This window comes from Miscanthus floridulus, chromosome 1 (genome assembly GCF_019320115.1).
Source record: "Miscanthus floridulus cultivar M001 chromosome 1, ASM1932011v1, whole genome shotgun sequence".
Taxonomy (NCBI): Eukaryota; Viridiplantae; Streptophyta; class Magnoliopsida; order Poales; family Poaceae; genus Miscanthus; species Miscanthus floridulus.
The window spans coordinates 194156551-194179639 of record NC_089580.1 but is presented as its reverse complement, the minus strand read 5'-3'; the positions used below and the strand labels follow the sequence as shown (position 1 = coordinate 194179639).

Sequence of the window (23089 nt, the reverse complement as noted above, 5' to 3'; positions counted from 1 at the left end):
TAGCGGCGCGGTAGCCGAGGACGACAGCTTGGGTGCATGGCGTGGGCAAACGACGAGGACTACGGCGCGGACATCGTGGAGGCAGCGGTGTTTCTAGGTGCACGATGCGGGCGAACGATGAGGACGACGGCACAACATCGTGGAGGCGATAGTGTACGTGGCGCACGGGGAGGATGACGGCGCGGGCGCACAGACCAGACGATGAGGCAGGTCGTGGAGGGGAGATCACATAGGGAAGGGAGATCGCACGGGGAGGTGACCTTGCGGCGATCGATGATGCAGCCACAGGTGCATCCACTGGTAGACAGACGGTGGATGATCCATTGTTGTTACTTCTTCACTACACGACGAGGAAGAAGTAGGGGCGGCTCGATCGTGCAGGGGCTTGAGGAATGGGGCGTGCGACGATCGTCTCCGTGCAGCGACCAGTGATGCGCTTAAGTCCTACCAAGAAGACGCGTTCGATCGTGCAGCGACGAGCAACGATGGTCTTCCGTGTTTGTAGCACATGCAAATCAGGGTCAAGAATTTCATATTTGTGGAACAAGAGCGGTATGATCGAGCGTGAGACGTGGGTGATCGCTTTCCTTGTTTGAGGCAATGACTTTTCGTGTTTTCTTCGCACCAAAGGACGCAGCATGCAGGAGATATCGTGGGATCGCAGACGTGGGCAGACGGACGAACCAAAACAAACGTCGCACCAAAAAAGATCCACACTTTGTTCTTTTTAGTTGCAGGAGATTCTTCTATAAACGAACTATATCACACAATGCATTTCGTTTTTCAGACATAACTATATAAGAATTCTTCTAGAAACGAAGTATATCACACAATGCATTTCGTTTGCGTGAGCCCTCAGGAAAACCAACGAATCTAAGCTCTCCTTTATGCGATGGGGAGCGGCGGCACGCAGTATAAAACCTCCCCACGAGAAAAGGACCCCACGTTAAAAGACACCCCAAAGCGCGGCGGTGCAGACTGAAGATTACCACCACCGCCACCACACCATCTTTGATCATCTCAAATCCATACAACGAACATTTCAGACAAATGACCATCTTTGATCATCTCAAATTAACACAAACCATGGCACCAGCCACCAGGCAAGCATGCAAACATATTTCAAGGACCTACTAAAATATATTAACTTAATTGTATATAGGTACAGCGAATCCCCGTGTCTTGCACATAAGTCTAACATTAATATATATAATAAGCATATATAACGAAGGAAAGTACTCAGATGCGTCACAGCAGGACTGCTAATCTAATTATACAAGTCATCATCGTCAGCTGCTGCTGCAGCAGATGCAAAGGGATCAGCCGCACCAGCAGAGCCTGCAGCTGCCGTCGGTTGATCGGGGAACCGGAACTCGCTGCCAAACCCGCGAGACTGCTGGAGTGTCTGGGCGAAGGCCTGGTACTTGCGGATGTCGGCGTCACTAACACTGCGGCGGGCGAACTTCATGGACTCCTCGAAGTGAGCAGCCTTGATCTCAGCAATGTCGTCTACCTCGTCTTCCTCCATGGCCTCAGGGTTGTCCTTCCTACGCCTCTCCCTCTCGATATCCTGAAATCAAATGTCACGGTTAGCAAACAAGCATATCACTCTGCATAACCAATGCTGCAAAACAAATTCCGAGCAAAGGGATTATTACCTTCTCGATGTTCTCCCTGATGGCATACTTGCACGCACGCTGGCAGATCTCAGTGATATCTGCACCACTGAAACCCTGGGTGTATTTGGCGAGAGCATTCAAGTCAACATCCTTAGCCACAGGAGACTTCCTGAGGCAAGCTTTGAAGATCTGAAGCCTTAGATTGCTCATCGGGTAGAGGAATGTAGATAAGCTGATCCAGACGCCCTGGCCTCAGCAGGGCAGGGTCAATGATATCTGGTCTGTTAGTTGCACCGATGATGAAAACAGTCTTCTTGGCATTCATGCCATCCATCTCAGTAAGCAGCTGGTTCAACACCCTATCAGCAGCACCGCCTGCGTCACCAACACTGCTTCCTCTCTGAAATTCAAAATAATAACTGTCAGTTACGATTCATTTGCAGGTTGTATCAGTGTGTGAGCACATGAGCATAAACGAGAGGCTATACCTGAGTAGCAATGGAGTCAAGCTCATCGAAGAAGAGGACACATGGAGCAGACTGCCTAGCCTTATCAAAAATCTCACGGACATTAGCCTCGCTCTCACCAAACCACATGGTAAGCAGTTCAGGACCCTTCACACTAATGAAGTTAGCCTGGCATTCATTAGCAATTGCCTTGGCCAACAAAGTCTTGCCACAGCCAGGAGGGCCATAAAACAAAACACCCTTTGAAGGAGACATGCCAAACTTTTCAAATTTCTCGGGATGCTCCACAGGATATTGAACAGTCTGCAAGAATGACAACTAAGAAACAGCAATTTAACAGCAGAACAAATATATGAAACCAAAATACCTCCTGTAGCTCCCTCTTGACGTTTTCCAGACCACCAATATCTTCCCAAGAGACATTTGGAACTTCAACAACCTGGAAAAAGAAGTTCAAGGTTAGCTTCTGGAACAAGTAGAAATTTATCACAACATGCAGAAGAGGTTAGTACGACAGATACTCACAGTTTCACGCAGAGCAGATGGGTTGCTTGTCCCAAGTGCAGTCTTGAAATGGTCATTTGTGACAGCCATAGAGTTCAATATCTCAGCATCTATGGTCTCATCCTCAAGATCTATAATATTCATCTTCTCACGGATGCATTGAAGAGCAGCTTCGGTACAAAGGGATGCAAGATCAGCACCAACATAACCATGGGTATCCTTCGCAATGAGCTCCAAGTCAACCTGCAACAGTATTGTATTGTAGTTGAGAATTCGAGATCGGTTTCAAATATAGAACTGAATAAATAACATAGAAAACTAATATTCACATCAATACGAGTACGAGTGAAGGTCACTTACATTTTCAGCCAACTTCATGTTTTTGGTGTGAATCCGGAGAACCTCAAGGCGTCCAACTTCATCTGGAACACCAATATCAATCTCACGATCAAACCTACCAAACCTTCTAAGAGCAGGATCGATACTGTTTGGACGGTTTGTGGCACCCATGACAATAACATGTGCACGAGACTTAAGACCATCCATAAGAGTCAAGAGCTGTGAAACAATACGCCTTTCAACTTCTCCATGGGTCTTCTCTCTCTTAGGAGCTATGGAATCTATCTCATCAATAAAAATGATGGAAGGTGCATTTTTTTCAGCTTCTTCAAATGCCTTTCTTAGATTGCTTTCACTTTCTCCTGCTAGCTTTGACATGATTTCTGGTCCATTGATCAAAAAGAAGAAAGCACCTGTCTCATTAGCTACAGCTCTAGCAATAAGGGTCTTGCCAGATCCAGGAGGCCCAAACAGCAATATGCCCTTTGGTGGCTTCACACCAATAGACTTGAAAAGCTGGGGATGACGCAGCGGAAGTTCAACCAGTTCTCTAATTTGGGCCATCTGCTTTCTAACTCCACCAACATCATCATAGCCAACCTCATCAAGTCTTTCCTCATCCTCCCTCTTGATAGGCTCACCCTCACAGAATATTTCTGTATCTGGTGCAACGATACAATACTCTGGAGGATCAGTCTCTATGACTTTGAATTCTACACTTCTCATGCCACCCCTGACTAGGAAAAGGTCTCCTTTCCTCAAAGGACGATAGGCTTCAAGGAAGTATGCTGAAAAGTTGAAGATAAAGTATTTAGCAAAAAGAAAATGAAACTGACTACAGCAGAAGAAAAGAAAACACATTAAAGCAGACTAGCAAAACGAATTGTAGGTTGCCCAGTAGTCTATCATCTACAGATGGTTAGATATCTATCAAGGTATCACATACTCCATTTACCAACGATGCAATAATATAGCCCAGTAAGCAGAATAAATGATGATAGTTCAGAGATGCAACCAAATCATGGAAACTAGTACTAACACCTGGACAACTCTTGAGCTTGTTTAGTACCACAGATACCATCTTTTTTTTTTTGTGAAACCCACAGATACCATCTTTCAACACACATAAAGCTATATAAATAAATAGTTGCAATTAAATGTAAATCTAAAGTAAAGTTTGTGTATTTATCTATCAAAATAAGTGCTTAAGAGAACAAGGAAGTGATAAAGAAATCTCACGTTTCAGAAAGGCATCAAATAAGTTGCCAGTGATGCCTTCAATGGTGTCATCAATTGGAAGTGTGTGCACACGCTTCCCGTATTTGACATCTGGGCATTGATGGACAGATACCACGTCTCCAAGCCGCACCCTCAAGTTCGTCCTGACAACCTTGTTCATCCGGACCTTTGGCTCCTCACATGTGTCATCTGCAAGCACAATGCAGATAGTGTCCTTTCTCTTCTTACCCTGCAATGAAGTTACCCAGAACATCAGAAGACAAGAATCAAGTGGTAGTGACCACATATTATCTCATACCAGTCCCAAATTCAAAGTATAGGGGAAATTAAAGAGCATCATCCATAATGTGCAAGTAATGTAGCTATAACAAGCAATTCCATTAACCTCACAGCATCATCATAGAAAAAGCCTGCCTCATTATGCAGTACATGTACAGCAGCATGGTAACAGAACCAAAATAATTTATGTTACAGGTTCAAAACTTCAAATTTCCGAACAATGGAAACTACAAACAATGTAACATGTCCAAAAGTACAGTGGCATACCTAGCTGCATATAGATTGGTTAGGATAAAAGCACAGATTTATGCGCTACCACACAATTTAACTTGGTCATGAGGAAAGCACAGATTTATGCACTATCACACAATTACAGCCCTACAGGGTCGGGAACCCTACCATGTTAAATTCTCACAACAGCTATGAACACAGGACTAAAACAAACCAGGAACAAACTATTACCAAAGCCATGTACTGCGATTCTCTACCCTTCAACCAATATAGAAAACTACAACAAGGTCAAACTTTCAAAACATAACCGACTAATAATATTACATATCTCACCAAGCATTTAGTTTCCCCAAATCTATGATTAAGATTACACAATAACAGCGACAAAGGTCACAGCTTTCACAACGGAGTTGTAATTCACACAGTAAACAATCGCCACAACCAAGACCCCGTAATAATCTTATCGAAACATAAGAGTTGGCGAGGTAAAGAGCTCATCCGTACCTTGAGCAGGACAGTGTCGCCGCGGAAGAGCTGGAGCCTCTCCATGGTGTCCGGGTGCAGCGCGACGACGGAGTTGTCATCATTGGTGGCCTCGTCGACCACCAGCCGGTTCGGCGATTTCTTCCTCTCGAGGATCGCCGTCGAGTAATCCTTCTTCCCCTTCCTGCTCCACACCAAAAAAAATCACCAATAAAATCCCCCCAAAACCCTCTTCTCGCACCACCAACAACAGATCTAAGCCCTAGGCGCGAGCGGCCAGATCAGAGCGGGTACTCACGGATCCGAGGAAGACGGCTCGCCTTGGCTCGCCATGGCGGTCGAATTCGAGTTGGCGGTTGGTGTTGTTCGCAAGACGGGCGAGACGGCGACAGATATTTGCGGGGTGTACGTTCGGGTTCGGGGGCCGAAATGAAGATGAAGAGGGGGTCAGGGGATAGGCTCGCCTTTATAGCTTCTTTCTTGGAGCAGGGGTTCGGGACTTCTCTACGTGTCGGGCTCGGTTTCTCTATGACGTGCGGGGTCCGAGCGTCCGTGGTCCCACGTGACAGTGGAATTCGGGTTAGAGCTTTCCGAGAGGGGAGGTCGGGCCCGTGGGCCGTGGCCGACTTGGAGACTGCGGTCCATGGATTTATGGGGCGGACGGGCCCACATGGCAGTTTCTGGAGGATGTGTTGTTGTTCGTTGATGGTCGATGGAGCAGCGATATTGGGCTGTTTACCTTCGTTGGTAAGTTTGGTATATCTTGGTGATCCTACCTACTACTGAAAGAAACCCTGTGATGTAAAGCAACCGACTTTACATAGATGCAGGAGCAGTAGTGTTAGATCCGATGCACATGGTCACATGCAGCTTCAGCAAAATTTGTAGACATATTCGTGAATTGTAATGCCAAGTTCCTGTTTTCGTAATCAGGTTAGGGCAGACCACGTCGAAGTGTCGAACGTCTAAAAATAAAGAATGACAAGCACGCATGTATTCTGTCAGTTTACATGAACTTTACGTATCTTGTAACATGCAAAACTTGCGCAGCTACTTTGTTGTTAGATTAGAATGCTCTAGAAAAAGGTAAAGGAAAAGAAAAACAATTCGTCATCAGTGACCAATAGTTGCGACATCAGAGGATATTCAATACCCGAAGGTCCTCCACAATTATAACAGAATGGAAAAAAAAAAACTCTTTACATGAGAGGTCTTCCATACAGTACCCATATATATGGGCTGGCATGCATTACATGGTACAAGCTTGTATTTGTGTCACTCTTGAATACACACAAGTGCTTTGTCACGATGCCGTTGGCCTAGGCAACCTCTTTGCAATTTCCTGGTACAGGAACACGGTCATGTTAGGAGGATGATCACCACAGATGCATACTGGTAGCTGTATGGCTACAGATTCAAACTTGAAACTGAAAATTTGACATAAGCAAATAATACATGGCTGGTAAAAACAGATGTGGTATTATGTTTAGGGATCACAAATGAATCCGCATTTATATCATAATGATATACCCAAGTGTCGACGGCTAGCATAATGGTTTCCATGTCCATGGGCTGCTTAACCCTGTTCGGTTTAGCTTAGAACCCAGGGGAGTGGGAGGGGTTGAGGGGGATTATAAATCCCAAGTCAAAATCTTCCTCAATCCCCTCCAATCCCCCTCAATCCCCATGGTTTAGATGGTTTAGGGATGAAACGAACAAGGCCTAGCGAAGTTTCTCAGGCTGTGCAGATGGCCAAGTCCTGCATGATGGGTGCATTTTTTGTGCCATCGCCCTCCATGTGGTGGCCACAGATCTTGGACCCAGCTGATGGTGTGTGCCATGAAGGCGTTAAAAAGAAGCTGCAGTGGGTGTGTGATTTATTCTACAAGCCGAATGCAGCCAGGCTCATCTGGGACTTCATCCAGAGCTGGTGTCTGCCGGAGGACGGGAGGAGCAAGACAGGGCATCTCCACCTGGTCGGACTGCTCCAGCCCCTTGCCACGCCCAGCTTGGTGTGGGCTGACATAGCCATGGACTTTATCAAGGGCTTATCAGTGGTCATCACGATGGTAGACCGCTTCTACAAGTATGCACAGTTTCTTCGCTCAGCTGCCCCTACACTACGGTCTCCATCGCGCAGGTCTTCTTCGACAACATAGTGTGGCTACAGGGGTTGCCGTGCTCCATTGTCGGTGACTGTGACCCTGCCTCTGGACAGAGTTGTTCAACCTCATGGGTGTCAAGTTTTGAATCAGCACTGCTTTTCACCCCCCAAACCGATGGCCAACCAGACGTTACATATCGCACATTGGGCATGTACCTGTGTTGCCTTGCTGGTGACCATCCTCAGAGTTGGCTTCAATGGCTATCTAGGGCACAATATTGCTACCACACATCACTCCAAACGGCGCTGAAGACTACCCATTTAATGTGGTTTATGGTCAAGACCCACCTAAATTGATCTCTTATGATCCAGGACTTGTTTAAGTGCCGTCCTTGGGACAAGCAGTTTTGAGCTCGTGGCATGTTTTTGGTCAAATCCATGATCCAGCTTGCCCATGCTCAAGAGCTGATGAAGTGCCAATATGACAAGGGCCACTGTGATGTGGAGTTTGCAGTTTGTGATTGGGTGTGGTTCCTTTTGCATCAGCGCATAGCCAGTCATTACAGACAAATCACCTGCTAAGTTGGCATCTAACTTTTATGGCCCCTCTCGTGTGGCCATGTCAGGTCTAAGGCATATCACCTCGCTTTGCCACCAAAGGCTCTTATTCATAATGTGTATCATGTGGTCTTTCTCAAGAAATACATTGGTGATCCTCCTCAGGAACAGGTGCAGCTTCCTCCCATCAAGCGTGGCCAAGTACTGCCAGTCCCTGCCAAGGTTCTTTGTGCTCGCCTCAACCGTGGCACATGGGAAGTTTCAGTTAAGTGGTTGGTCCAAGTCAAGCTGAGACTACTTGGGAGGACTTGGAAGAATTCAAGGGGCAAATACCCAAACTTTTAGCTCGGGGACAAACTATTTCCAGAGGAGGGAGGATGTGTTGTGCCAGTTGTGGGCGCTTTCCTTGGAAGACAATACCAGAGGCGTTAGAAGAAGGCAGGCAAGTAGAAAACAAGGTTAGAGATAGAGTCGGATTTGAAATTGCTAGGGAATGTCTTGTTGATTAAGTTAGCTAAAGTATAGGAGGTTTGTAAGCTTAAACGGATTGTCATTCGGCCAATTTGGGAGATCAAGCAAGATTAAACCTAAATAACTCAGAGCCTCCAAGGGAGGGTGAGTTTGTTTATCCTTGCCTACCCATTCTCATCTACTAGGCACAGAAAACTGAGAAATTCAAGGATCCAATGCTTTGTTTGCTCAGCCTCATCTTTTTTAAAGTAGAATAACATTAACAGTTGCAGCTAGATTTTCTTATCCTCTTACATGTTATGTAAAACAAATATTTTATGTACTCAAAGCGTACCTCAAACAGTTGGTTTATATTATCAGCTGTCTTGGCTGACGTCTCAATGAAAAACATATTGTTCTTCTCTGCGTAGTCCTGTGCATCCTGCAACAAGTACACCATATGGTAAAAATCACATAGCAGTCATTAATACAATACCTATCAGTTGGCAATGAGCATATACTCTTACCTGCGAGGATACACTTCGATTATCATGTAGGTCAGCCTTATTCCCAACCAAAACCATTACAATACCAGGACTACCATGCTTCTGAAGTTCCTGCAGAATGGGAAAGAAAAAAAGGAGTGCTGTATTTAATCCTGAAACCAAAAATAGGGTACAAACCATAATAGAATTTCAGACCACTAAGATTGAATATAATCAACAGGTCAACTGCTAAAGAGTGTTTTAGGTACCGTATCACATCAGTGTTTCAAGCAGAAGCACAGACTGGTAATAGGGAATGGGGAGAAAACCAAGCATAATAAGTTAATAACACAGAAGAGTAGAGGGTTGCTGGTAGTTTACCTTTACCCAATACTGTGCTTTGCTAAATGATTCCGGACTCGTTATATCGTAGGCAACAATTGCAGCAGCAGCTCCTCTGTAGTAAAGTGGTGCCAAGGCAGCATACCTGAAATTGACGGGCTGTCAATTCTAATGACTTCTTGATTCGGGCAAAAACATGCATGTGCTTGCAAAGAAAGATGGATCAAATGTGCATAGAATACGTGCTGAAAAGTATCCCAAATTAGTTATCTAAAATAAGTACTGGCTTACAACACCAAATTACCTCTCTTGCCCAGCAGTATCCCAAATTTCAAACTTCACTATTGTTGAATCTTCCAATGCCAATGTTTGTGATAAAAAAGATGCACCAACAGTTACCTGTAACCATTTGAGAAGATAAGTTGGGGAATGGAAATGCTGCAACTGAAAGTAAAGTTTTATTCATGGCTCGATCTGATCAAAACAGGAAATCACCTTGGAAGTAGGATCAAACTGACCACGAACAAAGCGAAGAACAATACAGCTTTTCCCAACACCTGAGTCTCCCAGCAATACCAGCTATTACAGGAAAAGGTCGAAAACATTAAACAAAGTCGTTAATCAGGTTTTACTAGATAAATCACAGTGTGTTGATATGCTTGGTAGGGCCACTGATGCAATGAATGCATTAACTTCCATACCAAAAGTGTTCAATTATCCATATATACACTACACTTATGTCCCTGCTTCTACTTCTAAGCTAGAAATAAAGCATAGTAACAAAAAAGAAACACAACCTCAAATTTTAATAGCCACTATAACAAGCAATATATTTTGTGGGGTAGTTGAAATTTTGATTCCTTGGAAATTGTAAAAACCAATACAGCACATAAGGCAGTGTGTTTGGCATATGCTCATGTGAAGAACATACAAAAAGGTTGAATGAGGCAGAATGCTTGCATGAGGCACCTTGTGCAAAAAAAACATCCACCATGAAAAAAAAAGCTGAGTATGTACATATACCGCTTATGGTAGTTAAAATGATGCCCTAACATATTAAGTATACTGAATTCTAGATCACAGTCATTGTTAATGAGCAGAAACAGACAAATGACAACCTGCTGAGTATATTAGGTATTGCAATATGCAGATTCACTGGGTAAGATCCCAAAAACCCTTGGCAGGGATGAAATGTTAAGCAATTGAATGATATACAGCATCATAGTATCTGAGCATTAAGAGCATACTAGACAAGTTTCAGTACATACACGACGTTTTTATGTGCTTTTAAGCATTTAAAAAATTTTCCGTCCATGACTGCTTTCAAAATTCTTCGCTAGAGCATCTAGGGAAGGTGAGCCTAAATATACAGCTGACATGCTGGTACCACAACCAATGCTAAGCCAAGAGAAGCAACCAAAAGAAGCGAAAGAAAATATGAAATCAACCACCATAATAACAAAAGGTAAAGAGGGTGGAGTTTGGCTAACCTTAGCACGCAAGTCCTTTGAATCAGTGGCAGGAGAGTTATCATTGCTGATAGTGTTCAGCCCTCCAGTACTTCTAGCTGAAAATGGGGAAAAACATACTGCGTTAGCTTTATATACCTAGACATTAACTAATTTGACTATCTTCTGCTCGAACTGTATGATCACCAACCACATATCACATTTTCCTACACCTTGTCGTCACATTAAATCCCCAAATTAACTAAAAAAACAACTAAGTCCACCACCACAGGCTTTGTGAACACGGTCTTTCTTTTTGGCGGCGATGAGCACGCAACCGCCACTTCCAATCAATCCAATCCAATTAATCTACAAAGCACAGCACAAAACCCTAAAACACGCACCGCGAACTGAGCGAATTCGCGGCTTAAACCACTACACATCAAACCCGCACCAGAACCAGTGCTAAACTTTTAATCTGTCATCTCCGGCCACTAATTGAAGACAAAATACAACGATCCTACACCTGAACCTTCGAATTTTTAATACTCGAGAAAGGAGGTGCAAACCTGGCACGGAGGAGGAGCAACCCATAGCTCACGATGCCCGCCGGCGTCGACGGGGCTAGCGCACCGTGGCACAAGCGCGGCAACCGGCGGGAGGGGGATCGGGCCTTTGCCCTGCCTCCGGCTCCGGGTAGGTCCGCCGCAGTTTTGTCCTTTCTCGTCGGTGGTCTGGACTCTGATGAATCTCGTTGTCGTTGCGATGCACGCGCGACGCGTTGCTGGCTTGCTGCTGCTCGGGGTCGGGGAAAGCCAGGTCGTTGGGCGCTCGGGCGTCATGGGTGGGCTTGTCAGTGGACGATCTGAGAGAGGTGCAAAGTTTACCCACGGTGTTTGGGCCGGGCTGTATTGCTAGAATGGGCCTCATGCATTCTGGCGTGATTAGGCCTTTTTGTGATAGTGATGCGCAAGTTGTTTTCCTTTTCTGGAACTATTTTTTCTTCTTTTTTTTCCTATAAAAACCGTGTATGATAGATAGATCACTTAACGTAAATACGAGTACCTGTGTAGATTTGGATACCTTAACTTGAGTGGATAGGTAAACAACCTAACTAATCTATGCTACAAATGATATTTTTCTTAATCAGAATTTGTGAAAAAGAAATATCATAACTGAAGAATCCATAGATCGATAGGAAACACAAGAGGTTCACTGTTCTGCGATTTTAGTTGGAACCGAAAGATGAAGAATCAAGATAAGTACGACATCGATGTTTTTGAACTGCTAGACATTTCTCATGTTCTTTGCAACTTGCTACCGGGTGTTCGGGAGGAAATTCTCCTGCACATTCTTTCATATTTGCTTGTTTTCTTTTTCTCTGTTTGAGTGAAGATGCAAATGCAGCGCAAGGTCTGCAACAGGGCAGCACTCCTTTTCCCTCGAAACTGCCTGCAAACTTGATGAAACTTCACTGATCTGGCGAAACTTTCATCTGGATGTACGCATAATTCATTGCTACCCTCGTAGTGGAACTGAACTGAACAAGGCGGCCGTGCAAGCAACTAACCGTACATGTGCGCAAAGCAGCGGAGGTCGATTGCAAAGTTGACCTGCAGCAGCGCCCCTCCGGCTGTAAAGGCAAAGCGGCTGCACTGTCCGTAGTGTGCTCGTGCAGGAATGCTTCTTCTCTTTCGCTTTCCTTCCAGTACTGCAGCCAGCCTCGTCTGCCCCCTGCCCTGCGCTGCATTCGGCATGCCTGATGCGTCTGAGGAAATACTCCGTAGAGGACAAGCAAAAGCAGCTCTGAATTTGGGAGCAAGGATGTGACATGCCAAGAGCCCAAAGGGAGGTGGTGGTCCATGCAGGCATGCAGCACAGAGCACACTTTCTCCTTTGCCTTTCCTAAAGGGGCTCCATTTTTACTTTGTTGCAAGAAAAGGAGGGGTAGGTTATTTTATAGGTAGACTTCTTTTCCCCAATCCTGAACTGTTGGATTCTGAAATCCAGAACTAGAGTCCAACTGATGATCATGCATCCATGCTTGGTGCTCAAATTAGTGCTTGTTTAGTTCACAAAAACTTTCCCAAAAAGTGTTACAGTAGCCATCACATCGAATCTTGCGATACGTGCATGGAGCATTAAATGTAGACGAAAAAAAAACTAATTGCACAGTTTGGTTGGAAATTGCGAGACGAACGTTTTGAACCTAATTAGTCTATGATTGAACAATACTTGCTAAATAAAAACAAAAGTGCTACAGTAGCCAAACTCCCAAAATTCGCGAACTAAACACAGCCTTAGTAAGATCAGGTTAAAGGTGTTACTGCTAAGAAGTCAAGTTGTTGGTTTCGTGCAAGATTTTGCTGTTCTACACGTATCTAAGGTCTTCGTAGAATTGTAGTTGGTGGTGGTGCCCTCATCAGCGAAACGGATGGTTGGAAATCTCTGGTTCTAGACAGCTATGGCTCTGAGTCTGAACATGCAGATATCAGTTTGTAGTCTTGCTTAGATATTCTATAGTGTTTCTTTGTGAAACTGTTCGTGAAGACCTTGTGCAAAACTTTGAACCCACTCCTGAAATACAGTAGGATGCTGAGCTCGACAGTATTGGTTTCTTCCATCAAAGTCAGAATTCAGAAATGTACTGGTTCAGACCTGATAGCCACTGGCTGACACAGAACGGTCTGCTTCGTGCAACTAGATTGGATGTTTCGTCAAAGTTGCCGGACGAGTCAAGCCACATTGCAACTGCAAAAAACCAAGGACAGGAAAGAAAATACAGCTACGTCTATCTGGTAAAGCACAAAACTGATATTTTTATCAAGCTATCTATATTGTATTTGGTAGAGAGACAATGATGTAGTACGGGGTAAGGTGGTTGTTTCACTTGCAAGTTACCAGCTCCAATTACCAGGTCGCCTAAGGGCGTGTTTGGTTGTCCGCATAGGGCAAACCAGGCTCTTGGGATGCAGCCTGCTCATGTTTGGTTCCCTGGCCACCCTCCCGAGCCAGGCTCCGCTCGTGCAAAAGTCCCCTCCTGGCCTGGCTCACGAGGAACGCCTAAATCGGCCGTTTTTCTTCAGCCTGGCTCGCTCCGTCCTCCCGCGAGCTCGCGCGCCTGACGATTCCGTGCGCGGGGAGATGGCGCAAAGATCCTAGGGTTACCTCCCCCGTTCCCGCCATTCACCGCCTCTATATCTTCCCTCCCGCCACCTCCCTCTCTTCTTCTTCTTGTCGCTCCCCGTCTGCGCCGCCGGTAAGCTCCACCTCCTCTTCCTCCTCCCCCCGGTGTTCTTGATGGATTCGTGGCCTCCTAATGCCTACCCTCTCTCTCGATTTGTTGCAGGTGCCGTGGATTTGCGTCCTCTCGAAGCAAGTGAGTTTTTCCCCTTCTCTTTCTCCATTTTTTCTGTGCGATTTGAAACCCTAGGTCACCATTGATCGTTGATCTCGCTGCAGGCACACCAGATCTGATTTCTTGGCTGTTATTGCGGTATGGATCCTTGTTCTTAGGTCTCATTTTTTTCTTGTTTTTTTAAGTAAAAATCCTATTTTCTGTATGCTAATCATCTTCTCTTTGCTTGTGTGCTTGCAGATCTGAGCTCTCTCACCTGCTGGGTCGGGCTTTTGCTAGTGCTGCTGCTTATTGACGTGGGTATTTTGTATTTCTACTCCCCCTCTCGCCTCCTCTCTAATCTGTACCGTGCGATAGTGACTCCTGCGTTCTTGGATTTGGATGCATGTCCTACTTTGTGAGATTATGAGCAAGTATATGAAGTTGCCATTTTGTCTGAGCTATTGTCCAAGTCTGTGATGATTCCTTTTGTCCTGAGCTATTGCCTTAGTCTATGATGATGCCTTTTTCTGAGCTATTGTCCTAGTCTGTGATGATGAAAGTCTTATTTTTAGCATGTTCTAAGTATATGATGAATCCTTTTTCTGAGCTTTTGTCCAAGTCCATGATGATGACATTGTCATTCTGAGCATTTATCCTTAAATTACATTCATTTTTTCTAGATGGACTTGGAAGAGAAGAGACACATTCTTTTTGCTCGTGCTGCTTGCTACACTTAGAATGCTTCAGAGTCAGCGGCCTCAGATCAGTTATGGTCCAATGAGCATTAGGGATGAGGAGCGCCAAAGGAACTTGAACTTAATTTACAACTACAATGATATAGTGTGTGAACATGCTTAGAATGAGAAGGGCACCCTTTTTCCTGTGATTCTTCACTTGATCTGAGACTTTGGGCAATAGCAATGATATTTTTTTTTCTGTGATTCTTCACTTGATCTGAGACTTTGGGCAATAGCAATGATGTTTTTTTTCTATGATACTACACTTGATCTGAGACTTTGGGCATGTGCAATGGTGATAAATTTTCTGTGATGCTACATTTATACTGAGGCTTTGGGCATGTGCAATGATGATAAATTTTCTGTGATACTACACTTATGCTGAGGCTTTGGACATGTATCCTGGGAGCCTGGTTTGCCCTTATGCAATGGTGGTGGCCTGTCCCTGTGCAGTGGTGGCATCTTTTGTGCATACCTAACTACAGTTGGTGGATGTGTAGTGGGTTGACCTTTTCTTTTGTGCAATTGATCTGATCCTGCATAGCTTACTTACTAACACTAACATATAGTTAGTGTCTTAGATAACCCTGCACCTACAACCTAGATCAACCTAGTGGTGGCAATCTGACCATGAGTCCATTGCCAATGATGTGAACCTTGTGGTTCTGAACTTGATATGGGCACCAGCCTATGCCTGTGATTTGCATAATTTTATTCTGAGCACTTGCCTTATTGCCTGTGATGTTTGTTTTCTTATATCTGAACACATGTCCATTGCCTGTGATGCTTTATGACTGAACTGAGCACTTGTCCATTGCCTGTGATGTTTTTAGATTGATCTGAGCACATGTTCATTGCCTGTGATGTTTTTTGATTGATCTGAGCACATGCCCATTGTCTGTGATGTTATTTTGATTAATCTGAGCACATGTCCATTGCCTGTGATGTTTTTTTGATTGATCTGAGAACATGTTCAGCTATGGCTTGGTATGTTGTTCATGTTGGGAAGGAGCCTGGGGTCTACTCCAGCTGGGCCGAAGCACATGCTCAAGTAGTCGGTTTCAAGGGAAACTGCTACAAAAAATACGAAACAAGAAATGAAGCTTTGCTAGCTTTCTATGGTGATCAACCTGAAAATCCACCTCCCCTCCAACCTGTCAGTGCACCTCTACTAGAAAATGATGGAAATGACAACTTTCGCTTGTGCCATAGTTCATTTATACTTGTAATAGCAGTAGTTATTGCATTGCTAGTAGGTTTTTTCATTTGGAAATTGATGTAATATCTGATGTCAACTAGTGGGTGGTAATGTTACCACTACATGCAAGAGGTGACTAGAACTTGGTGTATGCAGCCAACCAAACAATGATCCATGCATGGGCAACCAAACACTGTCTCAGCCCAGCCTGGTTCCACACATGCATGCAACCAAACACTGTCTCAGCCCAGCCTGGTTCCACACATGCATGCAACCAAACAACCCTTGTTGCATGCATCTGGCCTAGGCAAATGCAGCCTGGCTGCCTAGAGCTGGCCTGACTGGGCTGGGAAGGATACCAAACACGCCCTAAAAGTTTAGTAGTTGAAGTCACTAGAACGAGAAGCTAGCATAGCATGAGATGTGGACACTCAAGTCACCACCAAACCAGGCCTTGCGGGACACTGCTGTCCAGTCCTGCACCAGAATGGAAGGAGCTGTCCCAGAGGCCAGAGTAGGGGTAGCACTTGGCAGAGCATGAGAGCAGCGGCCATCATCATATGCAAATTGTCCAATGCCAATGGCTGCAGCCTGCAGCCATCTAGGAGTCAGGGAAATGGCTACGAGCAAGAGGACAGGCGTGAGGTGGCAAAGCAAAGGATTAAAGGACCCCAAGCATGTGGTTAAGGACCCACCCCAAAAGGCAGGAACAGTCTTGTTCGTTTGCTTCATGTCTTTTGATAGATAGATTCCCTTGTGATCCCATGTTCTTTTTCTTTTTACCATAACAGGTACTACGTAAGTTAAAAAAAAGGATGCCATATCATATAAAGAGAAAAAAAAAGAGCAAAGCTGAGAGGAGAAAGATAAATAAGAGGAAAAATTCAGAAGAAAGACGAAAAGGGCAAAAGGTCAGCACAAAGCTTTGGCTTTTCGTTTAGGCGGGAGTTTACATGGACCAAGTCCTGTTGCAATGTCCGGTCATAGCATTTTTTAGCGAGCTCTACAGCCGCCCAATCCGATTATATATATAAAATTTTAGCACATTCTTTTCTGTCTCGTGCAAACAAATGTCTAAACAAGCAATTTTACCTGAAAACTATACAATCCGATCGAATCAAATTCAGCGCGTACGGTACGGATCAAGGTCGGTCGATGCTTCGATTTCCTCTCAAGATTATCCAGCGTTTTGTTTTTTTCTTTTTGGAACAGTTCGACAGTACATACAATACAAATTCGAACTTTCAACCAAAAAGATACAGTTTCCATTTCTTTGTGTGGAACGGTATGCAACTCTTTTGTGAACAGAAGAAACTACTCTGTCCAACAGCATGGTTGCTACTTTGATTCTATCCAAATCCCATGTGTGACTCGGACGCTCTGACCTACCAGCGCCCGTGCTTCATTTGAATATTCTGTGTGGCTTGAGCCTGCAGCACACAGGATCTGAACGAGATGGAGACGCTATCCTCCTCACCGTCACGGGGCTCGGCGTTGGCGAGCACATAAACATCATTTTGTGTGTAATTATAGTTCCAAAAGCAGTCCAGAACCCAACGACCGTCAAAATGATTTCCGGAGGGCTTCTTCCTGGTTTCCTAAACCACGAGACCCGGGAAACAACAAAGCCATTTCCCGTTGGCACGTCCCAAGGCCAAACGAAACTTACAACACCGAGTCATCAGATAACTATAAGCGAGCTATGAGCGCGCCGACAAAGGACACGTGGCCAGTTGCTGCTCAAACGGGATTAGGTCGATCACGCAGCACTTCCAGAAGAGATCCCAGTGACTTGTTATAACATAAGGGGTAGCAAATTGAATATTCTTTTGAAGCATACAAAGTCCATACTGCTGACACGGTGCTTATGCAAACATCATAAAAAAAGTTTTCTTAGCTTATTATATAAGCTACAGTGGGAATATATTCCTGGTCAAACGTACCATGCCCGAGGACAAAAAAATAATAGCAGGCGAGGCGATGACGAGTTTCTGGTACTGTTGATGCGTGTGTTCTTTCCTGCATTTGGCACCGTCTCGACGATGCATCAGCAGCAGCATGATGCTTAGTAGATTACTGAAAGGCCACAATGATTATTGATTATACAATATAGCCGGACAATTGCGAATGGATAGGGCGCGTGGTTTACATGCCGGATCAGCTCCATTGGCTATACGCAACAAACTTTGTGTTGGAAAATGCTTTGCTGAAGGTCTGCAAGCTGACGCCAACCGCATTTTTTTAATAAAAAAGGCTAATTGCTTGTCAATATAAGCAGAGCTGACTAGCTGAGCGACACTCCAAGCGACGGGCGGAACTGGAACCTGGAACTCTGTTCATCGATCAGAAAATCAAAGTGACAAACCTGTTTTCTCATCAGAAAAGCAAAACAGAGGACCGTGGCAGTCCGGACATGGGATTCGGAATTTGATCAGATTACCTTCAATTTTCCTTTCTGAATCAGACAGTCTCAATCTGAATGCGCACCTACAATCAGCCTGACCCAGAGAAATTGTCCCAAGGAGAGAAACCATGGCCATCCCTTCCCCTGGCGTGACGTCACGACGTGCCGCTCTAATCTAATCCTGGGACTGTGATAATAACCATTTCAACGTCCACGCCTAAAAGCCCTGGTTGCAGTCCAGTAGTCCACGCAATCGCAGGCTAGCTAATAAGAAATAAAACGTTTGTTTGTTTATCCCTGATCGACCGTCGCGGTCGACGAACACGCGACGGGCGAATAGGAATATGCAAGACCCTGCCGTGTTCGCTGGGATGATGGTTGGTGGTGGTCGTGCCCAGGGGCATGAAAAATGCGTGCGAAAAGCGCACGCAAATGGAACTGGAAGCCCCGTTTCTCGTCCGGATAACGCCTCGGAAGCACTGTGACATCAGAAATTGTGATCCCGTCGTCCAAGCTACCGACACGATTCGTCCGTTCAAGCACGGTCAAAACCAGTTTATCACTGGCCTTCTTGCCGATAGTCGCAGTAGTACATACAGTTTTTTTTTTTTGGGGTTCCAGATCGCAGGCAGGTCTCAAAACGCAGTGGTAGCAGGGCGTTCGGTTACTTCCCGCTTGTTTCAGCTTATTTTCTCTCACAGAATACTATTCAACCATCTAAAATTCACTATTCTACCTACCAGCCGAACGCCCTGCCCCGAACCGCGAGGTCTTCCATACCGAATATTTGAGAAGATGAAGACTTCAAAAAGGATCTGTGAAATTGTGATTCACCGCGTGTGGTAAAAAGAAAATCTTCCTTCCTTGCTCGGTCCCCAAACGTCAAAAGAAATGTGAACCAGCAGGCCTTGGAATGTCTTTATCAGCACCGAGATTTTAATTACTGCCTGTGATCTAGAAGTACTAGTATCGCTAGATTACCATCCATCATCATCAGAGGAAAAATATCGAAACAATCTGCATCGTAATTGTCCGATGGCAAAGAGACAGATGGCACGGCGAATTTTGTAAGCCGTCTTTATGTCGTTTTCGGTTCCACGTCGGAGTCGAGAGAGACGAGGCCAAATTTGCAGCCACGAAGAATCTGACTCCCTCCCTGGCATAGTAAACGACGCTGATATTTTAAATCAGTGGCGTCTGGAGAATTCATTGTCAACCAAGAACCGCACACATTAATGGATTTTGTTTAATCGTCCAATTAATCGCTGAACCGAACGCCATAACTTAGGAGGTGTTTGGTTTCTACAGGAAAATTTTAGTCCATGTCCCATAGGATATTTGGACACATGCATGAAGTATTAAATATAGACGAAAAAAATAACTAATTGCACAGATTGTGGCTAATTTGCGAGACGAATTTTTTAAACCTAATTAGTCCATGATTTGACAATGTTGTGCTACAGTAAATATATGCTAATGGCGAATTAATTAGGCTTAATAAATTCGTCTCGTAAATTAGTCTCCATCTATGTAATTAGTTTTATAATTAACTCATATTTAGTTCTCCTAAATAGCATCCAAACGTCCGATGTGACATGGACTAAAATTTAGTCCATGGAACCAACACCCCCTTAGATTAGGAAACGGCTAATTCTAAAAAAAGATTAGGAAACGGCTACGACCACAAATGACAAACCAGTCCACGATTCAATGTCGCTGAGCACGCAGTCGCAGTTTTCGACCAGTTCATCTCGTCTGATTCAAAAGTTCACTACCAACTCAACCAATGAAGTTGAACAAGCGTTCATCAGAAGACGATAAGAACGAAAGGATTAAACAAATGAAGCAAAATTTCATCAGAAAATTAATCCTAGAGCTCTGGACGAAAGGCTGAATCCTCATTGACGACGATATGTACAGGTCGAGTTTTTTTCCCGGCCGGACTGCTAAGGTTAAATTAAAGCTGACGACGGATCAGTGAGCTCGCTAACGCAACCAAGGGGCACCCACCGGCTGCGGCGGCGTCACATCACGGAGCAGGAGTTGGGGTTCTCGTCGCTGAAGAGCTGCGGCGGCGGCGCCATGTCAAAGCGGTACGGGTACGGCGGGTACGCCATCGGCGGCTGCTGGCTGCCGTCGGGCTGCTGCTGCTGCGGTTGGTGGTAGTAGGAGGGGTTGGCGTGGCCCATGCCGTCGCCATTGCCGTAGTACGGGTAGGAAGGGTAGTAGCTGGCGGGGGGCGGGGCCTGCTGGTACGCCACGTACCCGTACGGCGGCGCCACGTGGTACGTGCTCGCCCCCGCCGGCGCAGCCATGAACGCCGCGGCGGCCGCCGTGGACGGACCCGCCGACACGTCGATCCCCTTGCCCTTGTCTTTCTTATCGTCACCGCCCGCCCCGGCCCCGGCCGCGCCCTTGTTCTTGTCGCCGCCGCTGCCGCTGTCTTTCTTGTCGTCCTTGCCCTCGCCGCCGCCGCCGTCTTTCTTGGCAGGCGGCGCCACGGCCTCCACGTCGCGGTTGAGCTTCTCCTTGAGGTAGGTGAGCATGTTGGGGATGTCCATGGTGCCCGTGACCTTCACCTCGTCCTTGGCATTGCCCTCCAGCACCACATCCTTCACGCCTGCACCGACCAAAACCAAAAGCGTCAGTTCTGGAGCCGTGCAGTTCAGCGAAATTATAACAGAAAAAACAGGATGCGAATCCTGAGACGATGTGAGAGGGACACACAACAAACCAACAGAATTTTTCTGCTCACCTTTGATCTTGTAGATGCGTCGCCTGATGCGGTCGGCGCAGCCGTCGCAGTGGAGGCGGATCTTGAGCAGCACCGTCTCCTGCGGAGAACCAAAAGCAGAGGCGTTTTTTAGTTGCTGCTGCTGCTGCAGGTCAGAAGAGTTGTTGGGTTGCGTGGGCGGCATTGCCTGCCGCGTACCGACCTGCCTGGGTTTCTTCTCTTCCGCCTGTTGCTTCTTCTCCTTCTCCTTGGCGCTCGCGCTTTTGTCCTCCTTCTTCTCGCCGGTGCCGGCGTCCTGCTTGGGCTCCGCGGCGGCGGGCTTCTTGGGGGCGCCGCCGGCGGAGACGACCTCCACGGGCTTGCTGGTCTTGGCCTCGAGCCGCGCCTTGAGCGCGCCCGCGTCGGCCGTCCCCGCCACGACGACCCTGTTCGCCGCGACGTCCGTCACGATCGACTCGACACCTGCGCGCGACAAGAACCGGCCAATGAGATGAAGAAGCAACGAAATTACAGAACCACGCGCGAACCGAAGGTCGCCGCGGCGAGAGCACGTACCAGGAACGCGCTTAATAGCCTTCTTGACCTTGTGCGCGCAGCCGGCGCAATGCAGGTCCATCTTCAGTACGACGGGCTGCGCGGCCTCGGGCGCCGCCGCGGCCGCCTCACCGCCGCCGTCTCCTCCTTTTCCCGCACCCATGGACCGAGACTGAGACTGGACTGGACTCCGCTCCGGATCGTTTGTCCCTTCTGCTGGTGGATGTGCTTCTTCTTCTCACCGTGATTGTGCACTTGTGCGTGGCTGTTGGTCTGACGAAGAGGAGAGAAACCAAAAGACGGCCGCGGGCGGCCATAAATAGGAGGCGGGGCGCAACGCGCGTGGGGAGGGGGAGAAGAAAGGAAAAGGAAGGGAGGGAGGTGGGGCCGCGGGGTCAGCCGGTGCTGATCCGTATCCGCGTCGGACAAAGTGACGCCCCGCCGTCTGCCCCCGGGCCCCGGCGTTGCAGTCTTTTGGAGAAGGCGTAAGTTTCTGCCAGGCTGCTGATGTCTGGTGGCGGCTGGTGGAGGTGCACTTGCCTGTGGTGGATGGATGGATGGATGAGTGCCGGTTACGGTCAGCTGTGGCGTCAGCGCGCAGATTTTCTTGGTGTTCTGGAGCGCTGACTTGTGCTAGTCGTATGCTGCTGTACTGTAGTACTGATCTACAGTAATCTTCTGGTACCTGGGGGACTGCAGGCTGCTTGTACTACCACGGTGCCGGCGCCGCCGGCTTCAAACGGCTAGCTTTGCATACTAATTTAGAGTATTAAATATATTAATTAAAAAAAAATTGTATAAATTATGATTAATTTACGAGACGAATTTATTAAATCAAATTAGTACATGATTTGATAATATGGTGCTACAATAAATATTTGTTAATGATGGATTAATTAGGTTTAATAATTTTTTTCTCGCGAATTAGCCACGGCTTCTATAATTAGTTTTATAATTAGCTTATGTCTAGTTCTAGTAATTAGCACCCGATATCTTTACCCTTGGATTCAAACACCCGATGCACTCGTGTTACCCAAATGTTCAGTGACACGCGTCCCACACGGTGGCACATGATACGGGGGATGACGGTGGAGTGTCTTACTCGCTTCCGGTACATTTCCATTTTCATAGGAGTATACTACCTCTGTCGATGCAAGCAGAGGCAAATCAAAATACGTGCCTATCTTTAAATAGTGGCAGTACTCCGTACTATCTTCGGCTATTCAGTAATCCATTTTTTGTATGTTTGACAGGAACTGCACATGTACTGCCACCACCTACTACGTGGTAGGAGTACGTACATCTTTTCATGTGCAAAAATCTTGTAAGTAGTGATATTTGCTTGGCACCGAAGGCACCTTGCATTTCGTCCCGCGAAAAAAAAGAAACCGAATGTACGAGAGCTCAAGCACTCATTTACTGAGTTACATGCTGTGAATATTTTTATTTTACTCGAGGCACTTCCCTTTAGCCAAGCGATCGATTGCTATTCTCTTCTCCATTGTACTATTTTTTTGAACTAAATGTTTTCCTGATCTTAGTATTATCTTTCTATTCTATTTTCTATATATACTCGGCAGACGGCAGTTCCATG

At 46.0% G+C, this 23089-nt stretch overlaps 3 protein-coding genes and 1 long non-coding RNA gene across 6 annotated transcripts; 1 reads left to right on the top strand and 3 right to left on the bottom strand.

The window, feature by feature from the left end:
• Positions 1-1118: 1118 nt before the first annotated feature.
• Positions 1119-5685, bottom strand: LOC136552809 (cell division cycle protein 48 homolog). Its single transcript, XM_066544379.1, is given in 10 exon segments — positions 1119-1570; positions 1659-1817; positions 1819-2019; positions 2108-2389; positions 2454-2525; positions 2612-2833; positions 2951-3717; positions 4169-4397; positions 5183-5345; positions 5460-5685. Coding segments are annotated over 10 exon segments (2433 nt in total). The 5' UTR covers positions 5495-5685; the 3' UTR covers positions 1119-1267.
• A 563-nt stretch (positions 5686-6248) lies between these two features.
• On the bottom strand, positions 6249-11375 carry LOC136552815 (ras-related protein RABF1-like). Its single transcript, XM_066544391.1, has 8 exons — positions 11118-11375; positions 10591-10667; positions 9596-9679; positions 9405-9499; positions 9140-9245; positions 8801-8890; positions 8629-8715; positions 6249-6503 (listed from the first exon to the last, which is right to left on the bottom strand). The coding sequence occupies exons 1-8, from the start codon at positions 11140-11142 to the stop codon at positions 6465-6467; spliced, it is 603 nt and encodes a 200-aa protein (XP_066400488.1). The 5' UTR covers positions 11143-11375; the 3' UTR covers positions 6249-6464.
• A 2129-nt stretch (positions 11376-13504) lies between these two features.
• Positions 13505-14841, top strand: LOC136507659 (uncharacterized). 2 transcript variants are annotated; one of them, XR_010771757.1, is made up of 5 exons: positions 13505-13807; positions 13898-13927; positions 14011-14044; positions 14147-14202; positions 14569-14841. It is a non-coding gene; the product is annotated as an uncharacterized lncRNA (long non-coding RNA). The 2 variants fall into 2 exon arrangements; XR_010771756.1 differs by lacking the exon at positions 14569-14841 and having other exon boundaries at positions 14147-14267.
• Positions 14842-20059: 5218 nt separating this feature from the next.
• Positions 20060-21791, bottom strand: LOC136507649 (heavy metal-associated isoprenylated plant protein 3-like). 2 transcript variants are annotated; one of them, XM_066502314.1, is made up of 4 exons: positions 21517-21787; positions 21164-21423; positions 20983-21061; positions 20060-20847 (listed from the first exon to the last, which is right to left on the bottom strand). In XM_066502314.1, exons 1-4 carry the CDS (start codon positions 21656-21658, stop codon positions 20252-20254), a joined length of 1077 nt encoding a protein of 358 aa, XP_066358411.1. In that variant the 5' UTR covers positions 21659-21787; the 3' UTR covers positions 20060-20251. The 2 variants fall into 2 exon arrangements, with proteins under 2 accessions (XP_066358411.1, XP_066358405.1); XM_066502308.1 differs by having other exon boundaries at positions 20983-21423; positions 21517-21791.
• Positions 21792-23089: the final 1298 nt, after the last annotated feature.

Coding starts and splice junctions, on each gene's coding strand:
- LOC136552815 (XM_066544391.1), bottom strand. CDS start 11,142: ATGGGTTGCTCCTCCTCCGTGCCAG. Junction 10,668..11,117: donor TTGCTCCTCCTCCGTGCCAG/GTTTGCACCTCC, acceptor CCCCATTTTCAG/CTAGAAGTACTGGAGGGCTG. Junction 9,680..10,590: donor CAAAGGACTTGCGTGCTAAG/GTTAGCCAAACT, acceptor TTCCTGTAATAG/CTGGTATTGCTGGGAGACTC.
- LOC136507649 (XM_066502308.1), bottom strand. CDS start 21,658: ATGGGTGCGGGAAAAGGAGGAGACGGCGGCGGTGAGGCGGCCGCGGCG. Junction 21,424..21,516: donor GGCTATTAAGCGCGTTCCTG/GTACGTGCTCTC, acceptor TGTCGCGCGCAG/GTGTCGAGTCGATCGTGACG. Junction 20,848..20,982: donor ACGCATCTACAAGATCAAAG/GTGAGCAGAAAA, acceptor TGGTCGGTGCAG/GCGTGAAGGATGTGGTGCTG.